Source organism: Condylura cristata, unplaced genomic scaffold (genome assembly GCF_000260355.1).
Source record: "Condylura cristata isolate star-nosed mole 26May11 unplaced genomic scaffold, ConCri1.0 scaffold00017, whole genome shotgun sequence".
NCBI lineage: Eukaryota > Metazoa > Chordata > Mammalia > Eulipotyphla > Talpidae > Condylura > Condylura cristata.
Window position 1 is genome coordinate 29,577,346 of NW_004567118.1, and position 13,197 is coordinate 29,590,542.

Genomic DNA, 13,197 nt, shown 5'->3' on the forward strand with positions numbered 1-13,197 from the left:
CCACCAGGGAGGGCCCGACTGAGTGATATTTTTGACTGTAACATATTTGTATTCATTGACTGTTTTTCTTTTAATTTATTTTCTTCCACCACCATCCCTTGTGTTTCCTTCTTTCTTCTCTTCCCTTCCCTCTTAATCTCAGAACTAGCCCTCAGGAAGGTTGTTGATGTCCAGTAGTTTGAATATGTTTCATATTACTGAATTGTGGATTGTATCAATATCTAATATTTGTTTTTATTGTTCTGACTTGCTTTGCTGTGAATATTTTTTTCCAATTCCTTCTATTTTGTTGAAAATGGCTGCATTTAATCTTTCCTTATGGGCATAAAATGTTCCATGGTCTGTATATATCACATCTTTTTGATCCACTCACTGGTTGAAGGAAATTTAGGCTGCTTCCATGTCCTAATTGTTGTAAATAACACTGTTGTGAATATTGTAGAACACATGTATTCATGAGAAATCCAATTTTATTTTTTTGAATAGCTTCTCTATTTTCCCAGTATTATTCATTAAAGAGCCTGTCTTGCCCCACTTTATGGTCATAGATGTTTTATTGTAGATTAGGTGCTGGAATATGTGTGCATTTATTTTTGGAATTTCAATTCTGATCCTTTGGTCCATGTATCTGTTTTGGCACCAATACCATATTATTTTTACAAAAAAGCACCATCAAAGCCTGGAAGGCTATGTAGCAATGATGTCAGGGTGGCACAGGGGCAGGAAATGAAGAAAAGAGAAGGATTGCAAGAATTATTTACATTCATATATTGCAATTTGATTTATTTCTGCATTATAAGTTAGGAGGAAACACTGTTGTGATAACTGATTGTTCTGATGGAAAAAATGGGACTGACCTCTACATCCTATTATATTAAAACATTAGTACCATCATTCATTTTTTAAAATAATTTATATTAATGATAGCATAATATCACTATGCTATATAATGACGTTGTGATAAATGCAAAGGCAAAATTTCCAGGAGGAAGAGAATACTGCTTGAATAGATAGCTAATTTCGCTATAGAAGTAACGTTCAAGTTAAAGATCATTCTACTAGAAAACCTGAAAGGATAAGCTATTCAAGTTTATAACTCAGGGGGAGAAAAATAATAGAACTATAACAACTGAGATCCAGGAAAACAGAACTGGGGTAATATTCACACTCCATTGGTGACCTAAAGTATTTGAAGAGTGAGACGACTTGGGCTTAGGCAGTGATGCTGTTCTCTATGCTGCTGGGTTTCATGTATTCATAGGGAAGTTCCAGTTGCTCATTGCGGGCCATGATCTCCCTTTCAAAGTTGCCCAGATCTCTTTGAAATTGTTTTAAAACAACCTTGGGCCCAGGGTCTGAGAAATATTGTTCTTTGTGATACGCCATGGGCACCTGAAGCAGAAAAGATGAATTAGCTTCTAGTTCCAAAACACAGGGACTCTAATCGGCCCCTTGGCTTAATGGTCGCTCCCAATCAGCCAAACACCAGTGCCCCTAGCATTCTTGGGTCTCCTCTTACCATGTCTGACTGACGCCGGCTCAGGACCCATGACAAAGTCATTTGAAAATAAGACTGCCAGATATCAGGTAGCGAGCCCATCAGGGTGGCCATCGTCACATCTTCTTTGGTGGTGGGTGGGGGCATCCGCATTGAGCATGGGGTATTGGGGACCCAGGCATACCAGTCAAACTGGGTGTGGAAGAGTATGGTTCTTTAGAAACTGATTCAGGATCTTAGCCCCCCATTTCCCTCTCCTTAGTATCCCCAGCCCAGCCACTTGCCCTCCAAGACCCAGGATTCCAGATGCCCATACCTGGCCTTGGTTGATGGCCGAGTGCTGGGCAGTGCATGTGAAGATGCACATGGTAAGGAAATGACAGAGCTGAACCCGAGACTGCAAGGAGACGGGGAACCCTGGAGGAAACAATCGAGTTTACAAACTACAACTCCAAAGGATATGTGGAAATAAATGCTGATGTCTAAGATACCCATATGTTAGGTATACTGAGGGTTTAAAAACTATCAAATGACTGTGTGCCAGGTGCTGTCTAGACACCAGGGATATGTTGGTGGACAAAAAATACAAAGACTTCTAGCTTGTTTTCAGTTTGATTCTAAAAGACAAGAAAGAAAATAAACAGGACAGCTAAGTAAAAATCATGTGGTATATTAGATAGTGGTAAGAATAGAAATAAAGCAGGGACTGGGGATAGAAGTTATCAACAGGAGATTGATAACTAGTCAAGAGCCAGGGAAGCTGCAGGAACAATGGTCGAGGAGGCAGGTGGTGCAGACTGAGCACAGGCTGTGGCATCAGCCTTCGGACCAGTCCTGGCTCAGCTGCTAACCCGCTCTGTTACCTAGGACCAGTTACTAAGTTTCTCTGAGTCCCTATATTTTCCTCTGAAATCAGGATAATAATAGAGCATCAAGAGGATGCTCTATTAAAACCCTTTCACCATGACTATTATGGTAGGTGGAGAGCAGGATGTCTGAGACTTTGCTCAGTAACTGGGTTTCAAAAAGCAACAGAAAATCACCACCAGAAAGAAAACCAGACAAAACACAAAACAAACAACCGGGAAGAGAAATGGACAAAAGACGTTAACAGGCGCCCCACAAATGAGATAGCCACGGCTGCTGAATCTATGAAGATGTACATAGCACCGCCAGTCTTTGGGAGCCTACAGCTTGAACTTATGGTGTGATAACAATATATTCACCAATAGGCTAAAGAGAAAACAATAGAAGCATCTTGTTCATCTCAGATAGATGAACAAGATGAACAATAAGTTGTGTATGAGGCTGCCTGGCTGGAAGGACAGCATTTTGAAAAACTATTAGTAACTAGTAAGCCTGAACATGCAGCTGTGCTACAACTCATCAGTCCCACCTCTAGGTGTGTACCCAGCTGAAGGGCACACACAGTGAGGTTTCCAGAAGCCCTGGTATTCATAGCTGCCAACTGGAAACAACACAACTGCTCAGCCATAGCAGACAGGAAAACATTCAATGTTTGTCATCACAAAATGGAATTGTAGACAATGAGGATAAAAACTGCATGTTGGCTACAACAAAGGCATGGTTCCATGTGAAACATCGAGAGACTGAAACCGGATATCTGTGAATGCGTGTCTGTATTTCATTTGTGTAAAGTCCAAAGCAGCTAAAACTAACCTATGCAGAATGAAGTCAGGATGACGGTTACCTTTGGATGGGCTAGGCTGGAGAATAGAACGAGCTCGCTAGAGAGCTAGTAATATCCTGTTTCTTTCTTTTTTTTTTTAATATGCGCATATATGCTTGATAATGCATGAATCCATACTGAAGAAGCTAATTCTACTTGTTTCAATTTTAATGTGGACCTGGACCCTTGAAAAAGAATATTCCTGCTGCAAGCAGGCTGTCTTAGAGTGCTCTTCAAGGCCCAGAATCGAGAACTGCAAAATGTAGATCATTCTCACTGCTTGCTTAGTACCAAAACGAAGTCCACCCCAATAAAGTGAAGATTAAGATGGTGGGAAGTACTGCACAGCACTTGGACTTCAAATGAAATCATATGTACTTCAAAACACTTTGATTCAGCTGATAGGAATGGGCGCCCACCACTGAACTTTGACCTATTTAATGCCTGAATGTTCTGACTTGGTAAATGTTTATCTTTGACAGTTTATCTTTAAGATAATGCCTCATGACCACCTGAGCTTTCAAATTAATCCAACTTCCTGACAGTGTCTTGGGCAGGAGAATTCACCCAGATCTCATAGCGGTTGCATTCAGAAGCCCATTTCCAGCTTGCCAACTGTAATACTAACAGCTTTCACAAGAACCACTTCACACCACATTCTTGCCCTGAAACCACACAATCCCAAATCCTAAAAATGAACGGGCTTTGGGGACCATGTAGCAACCCAAACTGATAATGAATCTTCTCACTTTGAATTATTGCTTTGGAACATTCTGTTTTTTAAACTGAGAGCTAATTATACAGTCTGACACCTTAGGAAAAATTCAAGTTGTATGTCTGTGATTTGCAACATTAACTTTTCTCTAGATTTGTTCTATCGCAACAAAATTTTCACCTTCCCCCAGTGTGGTTTAGGATGCTGAAGTATGCCTTCCCATTCCCTCACAGTGGTTTCAGGTCTTGATTAGAGGCAGGAAAAGAGAAGTCACAGACTCCAATTGGAGTCAGACGAAAGTCAGATCAGCTATCATGTTCCACTCAGCTTGCTGGTGGGGTGGGGCTCAGAGAGTTTAATGGCCCACCTGGCTCTCTACCACACAGGGCCCTGTTGCACAAGCTGAGCACAGAGGGGAGGTAGTTTCTGCAGCCTGGTGCCTGTAATCACAATGATCTTACAGTGCTTCAACACTGTCCTGTTCCTTCTATAGCTTGGGTGGCTGTTATCTCCACTTTAGAGATAAGGCTATTAAAAATCAAAAAGATGCCCCTCCCTGGTGGTGCAGCGGGTTAAAGCACAGCACTAAGAAGCTAAAGCCACTTCCGCATGAGTTCGATTCCCGCCTGCCCCGGAGGTGACCACATGGCGTGGCAGACCTCTCCTGGCCCGCCCGCTGCTCCCCTCAGCAGTGTACTTCATCGATCTGCCTGTTCTGCTCCCCACTCTGTCTCTGGTGAAGCCTCTCACCCTCCGCCTCTCTGGCCTGTACCCCAGTTCTGTATGAATAAATAAATCTTTTAAAAAAAATCAAAAAGATGACATGGCTTTTATGAGGTCCCAAGTTGGCAAGAGGAATTCTTAGCACTTTTATTGAGGGTGATAAGAAAATGGTAACAGAGAAGTGTGAGAAAGATCCATGAATTCTGAACTCTAAGTAATGAGAGGTTAAAGCTCATAAACAACTGTGTATTATAAGTACTCTAATGCGGCTATTTCATGAGGAAAAGCAAGTAAGAGAGAGCATGGAAGACAGTGGGCCAGAACTGAGGAGCAGTACAGGAATTTTGGTCCCAGAAGTCTGGTGTTGGGTGGATACCTCAAAGTAAGTCTCCAATCTTCAAGAGGGGCCAGGCTCACGAGCCAGGCCTCCTCAGGGCTGGTCACAACAGCCCCAAGCTAATCCCACATAAGACGATAGGATTCAGAGTACTGGTGTGAAGAGTAAGGGAACACTAGCTGCAGGACTATCAAAAGAGGCCAGGCTGGCCATGTGTGCTTCAGAGAGAAGCATGAACCTCAGCTTGCTCAGGGAGGCTAGTTCTTCCTGATAGATGAAAACATGGGTGGGGGAATTAAGACATCAGATCCTAGCAAGGCAGTTTGGCCGAAGAAGCTGAGTCCCAAGGACCAGGGCACTGAGTTTGTGGTTGATTCGAAACACACAGAGCACTGAGATTGCGTCTCATAACTTGCACTGAGGCGAGGGGGCAGCGTGCCTGGCCTTTCTGTGTGTGCTACACAGTAGCAGGCAGGAGGAAAAGGGAGGAAAACCGGGGTGGGGGTCATCATGGAATAACACCCCCATTTTTAACCAAGTAGACAGCAATGAAGAGAGAATATGAGGCCTAGAAAGGACAGGGCCGATTCCTCACTGGTGGTAGACCTGGGCTGTGTTTCATGCAATGGTTGATGAGGAGCATCTGTGACTAAGGGTTGGATTGAATTGGAGCTGTAGTCTGGGGGGAAGCAAGAACTGGAAAGAAACCCTCTGTGGCCGTGGTCCTGGTCGATTGTGGCCAATAGCAGCTTAGGCTGGGGCAGCAGTGATGGGGGTGGGGGACGGAAGGAAAGGTTGGCCGCCAGGGCCTGGGAGGAAGACAATCTGGATATCAAGAATTGTCTAAGGAGGCAGGAGTGGGATTCCGGTGCTTCATCTGTGGAGACGAGGGTGGGGCGAAGGGTTGGGGTCATGTCTCAGAAGGGCAGGGCTGAAAAGGGGCTCTGGGCAGTCTTTGAGGCACTGCCAGCTCTGGAGAGGGGTCCTACCTCGGTCCTGGGCCTGGCACAGCCCCATCTCAGTGATCTCCCGATACCAGGCCTGCAGCTCAGTGTCATCGCTCACGACATCGTCCCCGTGGTAGAAGAGAGGGACGATCCCCTCCACGTACCTGCCCCGAGAAGGGAGTGAGCCTCTGGCGAGTCGAAGACTAAAGCCTCCCACTCTGCTCCTTTTCTGTGGCCTCTACCCAGTTGATTCTCACTGTAGAGCTTATAAAACTTATATTTTTGAGCCATCTCTAACTCTTTCTGAACTCTAGCATAAGAAGGAAGGAAATGTGTGCCACCCACTTTAAGAATTCTGTACCTTTCCCAAAGAAATCCTGATTCCACAGTTCCCATGGTGATCACTCACAGCTTACCAGCCTGCACTTCCACTCCGGCCCGCCTACTTTCAGGCCCTCCCCACTGACTCCTCGCTCGCGCCATCTCCCTAGGACCGAATCTCAGCTCTTCCGTCTGGACCTTGCAATGTCTATGTTCATTCTGTCCCGCACTGACCTTGGGCCAGAACCCCGCTCGCCCCCTCCCCAGACCTCTCCAATGCTAGCCCCACTCTCACCCACCGGGCAATGATCTCCCAGAGGCGTAAAGCATCATGGACATAGTGAGCTTTGGGGATCCCCAGCAGGCCCCGGTCAGCCAGATCATGCGGAGGGCAGAGGGAGCGGTAGGTCATCTGAGCCAAGGACCGCCGGAGCAGCTGTATGTAGCCCACTCCGCCTAGGCTCACCGTCTGGGTAAAGAGAGGAGCAGTCTTGAGGGGAGAACACAGGCATACTATATGAGGGGTTCAGGTGTGGGGTTTTCACATTTAAAGACGGGGGTAGAAAGGGAGGTGCTTGTGGGGTCTAAGGACAATCACCCAGGTTGGCCTGGGGTCTTGAACGCAGCAGGAGGCCCCAGACAACTGAGTGATGCAGCAGCCCACACCCCGTTCCCTCCTTACTTGATCAAATATGCCTCCATCTGAAATGAGTGATGTCCGAGCCTGGGTGTTGATTTCCATGGTGTAGCGGGTGTGCGGCATCAGGAGCTGGGATGGAGCAAGGAGGGTGGGTAATGGGGGCCGTGCCTGGGCTTTCCGTGTGTGTGTGTGTGTGTGTGTGTGTGTGTTCAGGGGTGGCACCTTCTCTCCCTAGGTGTTTCCCTCCCTGCCAGTCGCTCTCCTGCTTCTCTGCTCTCTCACTCTCAAGCTCTGAGTCTCTCCTCTGACTCAGCGCTGCATCCAGACCCACCATGATTGCACTCGGCACCCACTTTGAAACTTGACTTGATATTTTGACACTTGATGCAATCAACTTAGACACTTAAGATGAGGGTCCATCTCTTCATCTGACAATAGGGACAGGTAATACAGCCTGTGATCTTACTTGTTACGGTCATACTTAGGCATGAAGAGTTTTAGCACAATGCCTCGCACACAGAAGTCTTTGGATAGTAACTGTTATCACTTACTTTAATATTTCCCATCATGACTATAGGTGCCCTTTAACTTTTGGTTTTTAAAAATAACTTCTATCATATACATTCTTATAGTTTAAACTAGCCTTCTTATTCATTTTTTATGCTGGTCCTGAAACCTCCAGTCATTTTTTCTTTTTTCTTTTTCTTTTTTTTTTTTTTGTGGGTGAAGGTGGTGGAGCATAGGTAACTGGTATCAGAAGTAGGGGAGCCATATTACTCTGTCCTCTTTATCACCACCCTATTAGACACCCTCTATCCTGCTTTCCTTTAGGATTAGAAAAGGTTATCTGATCTTCACATGCATTTCCTTTTGTCTGTGACAACTTTGTTTCAATTCCATATATCGAAAATTCCATTTATTGAGTTGCAAGGTTCAGGCAGTTTTGGAATTTGAGTTGTTAGTGTGGGACAGAGGGAAGGGCCCAAATGATACCCTTCATACCAAGGTATTATACCTGAAACTTCAGAAAGTTCATGAAAGATGCTGAGTGGCATAGAAAGCTCTAAACCCACACGAGAAGAGGCCATACCAGAGGACAAAGAAACAGGACTAAGATCTATTTTTCTTAATGCCGGTAGCCTGTGTCACACTGCTATTATTCCTTATCAGCTCTGTGACGGGCAGCCTGTTACTCCCATTCAGAGAGGACTCTGAGCACATGTCTGGTAAGAATTTGGGGTTCAAACCCAGAAGTCTGAATCCAAAGCCTACACAGTTGACTTCTGTGAAACATGGGGGCTTTGCCCTCCTCACTGTCCTAATAACAACTCAGCCACTTGCGATGGGATAAAGTTGTTAGGATGAATGGTGAGGACTGAAGTAGTAAAGGATTTTGAAAAGTATAAGTAGGCTTAGCCATTAAGGTAGGAAGAAGATGAAAGTTAACCAAATCCAAAGAGGAACCACAATGATAAATGACAGGCCTTGGAGAGGAGGTGAGAGTCCCCAAAAGAAACCTAACTTGGTAGGGACTCACTTACCTATCTTGCTAACACTTTAAACGCCATGTACCTAAAACTGAACATCTCATCTGGAACTTCACAGTGGCCTTCCCCAGCTATAATATTTCAAACAGTTATTCTGGTTCATAAGCTTGTGGTATTTTTGCTTCTGTTGCATGTAAAGTGTCATCAAATTTTGAAGATATTTTAAAAACAGGCACTTGTCTACCAAGTCATACTGGATTCACTGTTCATAAAATCCCTGAACTTCCGGGTCATGACCCCAACTCTTACCCATGGCCCTGGTAGTGGCAGCAGCTTAGACCCTGATATTGCTCTTTACTCTTGTACCTGGGCATGGGGCATCCATGACTTCCCCCCATGGCAAAGTGTCTGCATTTTCTTTTCTATTCTTGTAACCACCATGTAATGCAGTCTTCGCGGAGCTTAATTTGCTGGCCTGTTCTCTGTGCCCTATCTCTTCTACTTTATGACTCCCAAGTTGTGTGGAAACAGTCTCCATCAACATTACAGAGCTTACTACTTTCTCCATTGATTTCAAGCTCCATTTCCAGATATCATTATGTGGCTGATTCTTAAACTTCTATCCCAACTATACAGTAAACCTCTTAAATCTGAATCAATATCAAATTATATTCCTTTATACCCAGAGTCATTGCTAGAGGATTTCAGAGCACACAGAGCAGACTGTGTGCTGAGTAAGCGCTAAGTTACTTAACAGGAGAGATGGGAACTCTTGCTGCAATAACATGGATGTCTACTGAATTAGCACAAACTATGTTTACATGTTTTCAGTCACATGGCTTTGACTTTAAAAATCCTAGACAGCTGTTGGGTTGTTTCCTCTCTCTGAGGTCTGAGAATGCTGTACCTGGCAGGTAGAGGAGGTACCTTAAAGATGGGGTGAAGTTCCGAGAGGCACCTCATGGTGGAGACAGCGATGACCTCAGCCACCAGATGAGTGTTTAGAAGATGATACCGGAGCACATGCATGAAAAAATCTGAATTTCGGACCCAGCACTTTGCCAGGAGCCAAGCAAGTGGGGGATCTGAGGGCAGGAACAATGTTGGGGTGGGGAGACTAGGGCTGGGAGGCTGGAGCTGTAAAAAGAGGAATTAAACACTCCTTGATCTCTCATCATATGTAAGCTACTGTGCTCAGCATTCTGGGGGGTGGAGGGGGTGGGAGGGGGAGGTCAGAGATGACCAAGTAAATGTACTGCCTTCCAGGGGGCTGGAACCTAGTTGGAGGCTCGAGAACCCCAGTAGCTGTGGAACTGCCAGTGCCCTGATGGTTGCCCTCAATGTAGGAGTGAGAAACAGAGGGTCCCGACAGGAAGCCCTAACAGTGCTTTGGAAGAGACATGATGACATCTGAGCTATACGGGGGGGGGGGGGGGGATTAACCAAGAACAGGAGGTGAGAAAAGCCAGTAAAGCTAAGGAAGAAAAGAGGTTTAAGGAAGAAGGAAGCTAAACAAATCTAAAGGTCACTAAAAGGTTGAGTAGCATTAAGGTGAGAGCCAGCAGAGGACAGCATCACCCTCCACAAGTTATTCCAGCTGAGCAGAAGTAAAGGGTGCTTAGGGACAAGGTCAGAGCTCACTGAGTAACATGGGACATGAGTTAACACTCCTAGTTCCCAGGGAAAGACTGGGGTGGACAGAGAACAGTGTTGGCAGGGGACGCCCAGGGCACCCGACCTGGATGACCATGGGTAGCAGCTTCCCATCGGGTTCCAGCTTCAGCATGACGAGGGGGGCGGCCAGGTACTGCTGCTCTCCGCGGATCACAGTGGTTGGAAGCCCATCGAGAATGGTGAAGTCAGCCTCAAAGAGGGAGCCTTGCTGGGGAAGGAGGAGTTATGTATAGCTCAAGGTCAGAGTCGAGCTCCAGAGGGAGGGCAAAGACAGAGTCTATTTTCTCACCATTCTCCCCATCAAGGCAGAGTCCTGGTGACATGAAACAGGGAAGCACCCAGAGCATTGAGCCCAAGTCCTCTCCTCTTATGTGAGGAAAGAGGCAAAATGAGTGAAATCTGCCCCAGAAACTGGTAATTCATTCTGACAATGGCAGTTTAAGACCAAATTCCCAATCCACTCTGAACCACAGACAAGCTAAGCAACCCCCTTGTGGAGTGTCCAAGGCTCTTTTTCCATCAGACCTGAATTTCTTGTTGCCTCCACCTGGACCCACCCCCACCCCCACCCCCAGTCTCCCAGTTTACTCTATACTTCATATCTCTAGTTTTCCTGTTATAGCAGCCTCCCTCCCCTGACTTATCTTTGGCCACTCCCCACATAGAATCTCCTCCCCACATATGAGGAGAGGGCAAGGCAAGGTGGGAGGGGGTACCTGCAGTTCTTTCTCTAACTGAGCCCGAAGTTCCTCCATCCCAGGGGGCAGCACCAGCCTGGAGGGCAGAGAGGTGGAGCGTCTCAACAGCATGGGGTTGACACCGTTGAGGAACTGGTAGCCGAAAAGCGTATCCTCCCGCCAGTGCTGATGGACCTTGTCTGTGGGGTTGGGTTGGGGTATTGATACAGGAGATTGACAATGATACCCTCTCTTCCAGACTAAATCCCCAGATTCAGTAATATGACCATCCCATATCCAGCCCATCTTTTCATTTTTGAGACCTCTGTGATTCATCGGGCTGGATAAGTTCTTCATTGACAGGGAGTATTGAGGACCACAGAAAGTGAAAGACAAGTCTTTAAAAGGGACCGTCTAAGGTGTTAAGGAAAATGGGGGTAACCACTGACCAGCCAGGACACTTTTTCCACTAGGGAAAATATAATCAAAATCCTCCAGCTTGTTCCAGGAGCCCAGGATACGGTAAATATGTTTGACGACAATATCCACAACCCTAAAAAACAGATATCAAGGATTAAACCACCAATTTACCAAATCCTACCCATTTCTGAATTGACTCTGGCCACCCTCTGACCATTTCCTTACCCAATTTTCTTGGACCATTCAAAGTCAAGTTTCTTAAGTTCGTGGAACCTCACGTTTAGAGGTAGCTCATCTGTACTGTTTGCAGCTATTGTCAAGGGTAACCCTTCCTTCCAGGTGGCCCAGCTAGGAGATAGGGACAGTTAGTAGAACATAGAAGCCAAGTTGTCCGAGAAGGGTGTAACAATTGGGAGAGAGGTTATGGGTGTTTGGTCACCGGTAGATCTGTTGTCTTTCCTTCAGTTCCTTCTCTCGATGCATCTGGAACACGTCCAAGGTGTTTCCTGCCAGGCGGGCTTGAGAGACATGAAGGGGATTGACTTTACTGCTTTACCCAGTCTTACACTCCACCCCCTGGCTTTGTCCACTCTCCTATTTCTTAAGTACATCATACACTTTTTTAAAAATAATATAAAGTTTATTTTTACATCATTTTGTGCTTTTTTTCCATCTCAGTTGTAATCCCCATGGGCTTCCCATCACCAAATCACCCGTGTGCCATCACCATAGTCCACTGCACTTCCCCCCTCCGCATCATACTCTCTTGACTTTTCTGTATCTGTCCTCATTAATCTCCTAGTCATTTATTTAATCTGTGTTCCACTTCTTTTCTTGATCTTCGTATTTCAGATCTTAGATTTGTCCCAAGACAAAAATACCATGTTTGATACCTTTTCTTAAGCCTGAACCCAAATCTCTATATCTGTCCCTATTCTTCATTATTTAGGAATTTCATTCTTAATCACCTGAACTGTCCACACCTATCCTACCTCATCCCATATTACCTTCGTGAATCTCATTTGCCCAGGTCTTCTCCAGCCCACACCACCTGTCTTCCAAAATGACATATCTCCAGTTCAACACTCCACACCCCTTCCCCCCCCCGCCGCCCCTCCCTTGGAAGAAGACATGCTTATGTGTACCACCCTGACATGGACACTCTCACCTAAAGAGCAGGAAAAGGATTCTTAGTGCTACCTTTACCTGGCTTCCTCTCATCTAGCCTCAACATCACACACATTATTTCTTAGCCTGACATGTTGCTGCCCTCCTCTGTAATTATACTTGCGTGTACCTGCAAAACACCTGTTTCCATTCTTACCTGCCCTTGCCCCCAAGTGTCTCTCCTACTTATTTCTAAGGTAACAGATCCTAGATTTCGTTTATCCCACCAGCAGCTCTGTGCTCCCTTACTCCTTACAACTGTCTCCCATGCTTTTCCAACTTCCAGCTCTGAGGATCATGTTTCCCTCGAGGTCTCCTAGAAGCGGGGGAGCCCCCCACCTCCCATCCCTAGTGCTACCCTCACCTGCCCTGCCTTACCGTGTCCCACTTCACGTAGACATCTTTCTGCTTTTACTCTGGTTCTTCAGTTTTCCATGAGTGTGCCACGCCCCTCACCTCCTTGGAAGAGGCACTTCAGATCACTCACTCTGAGTCCTCCTAACAGCCTGCCATGTCCTGTGCAAATCAGGACTTCCTAACTTTTTTATGCCCTTCACACATCCTGGTTCTCAAAACTTAATGTCTAGAGCTCTCCTATTTTTAGTTCCCCCGACTGCTCAGCGCTATTCCGCTACCCGCTCACCCCTAGCATTTCCCAAGGCGCCGGCCCCGCCCTGCTCCTCACCGGTGCCCTCGGGCAGGCTCAGCACGTCCTGGCCCTGCACCCAGCGGTAGCACGGGAAGGTGGCCTCCGCGCGGTCTCCGGGCCCCTGCACGGTGATGCGGTCGCAGAACCACGCGTCGTCCACCAGGGAGTGGTATTTGCGCAGCTTCACGAACTGCAGCGGCCCCAGGTCCTCGCAAACGTGGCGCTCGAACTCCTCCTCCTGCGGGAGCCAGA

General features: G+C 46.4%; 1 protein-coding gene across 1 annotated transcript in view; it reads right to left on the bottom strand.

Moving 5' to 3' along the window:
- Nucleotides 1–972: 972 nt before the first annotated feature.
- The window catches only part of LOC101623803 (arachidonate 12-lipoxygenase, 12S-type-like), a 12,942-nt gene continuing 717 nt past the window's right edge, over nt 973–13,197 (bottom strand). The window contains exons 2-14 of the mRNA XM_004685104.2: nt 12,982–13,183; nt 11,569–11,647; nt 11,355–11,477; nt 11,159–11,262; nt 10,749–10,909; nt 10,097–10,240; nt 9,286–9,495; nt 6,914–7,000; nt 6,531–6,700; nt 5,953–6,074; nt 1,815–1,915; nt 1,520–1,690; nt 973–1,392 (exon numbers count right to left, since the gene is read on the bottom strand). Coding sequence (XP_004685161.1) covers nt 1,213–1,392; nt 1,520–1,690; nt 1,815–1,915; nt 5,953–6,074; nt 6,531–6,700; nt 6,914–7,000; nt 9,286–9,495; nt 10,097–10,240; nt 10,749–10,909; nt 11,159–11,262; nt 11,355–11,477; nt 11,569–11,647; nt 12,982–13,183 — 1,854 coding nt within the window. The 3' untranslated portion in view covers nt 973–1,212. The remainder of the gene's footprint in view (nt 1,393–1,519; nt 1,691–1,814; nt 1,916–5,952; nt 6,075–6,530; nt 6,701–6,913; nt 7,001–9,285; nt 9,496–10,096; nt 10,241–10,748; nt 10,910–11,158; nt 11,263–11,354; nt 11,478–11,568; nt 11,648–12,981; nt 13,184–13,197) is intronic.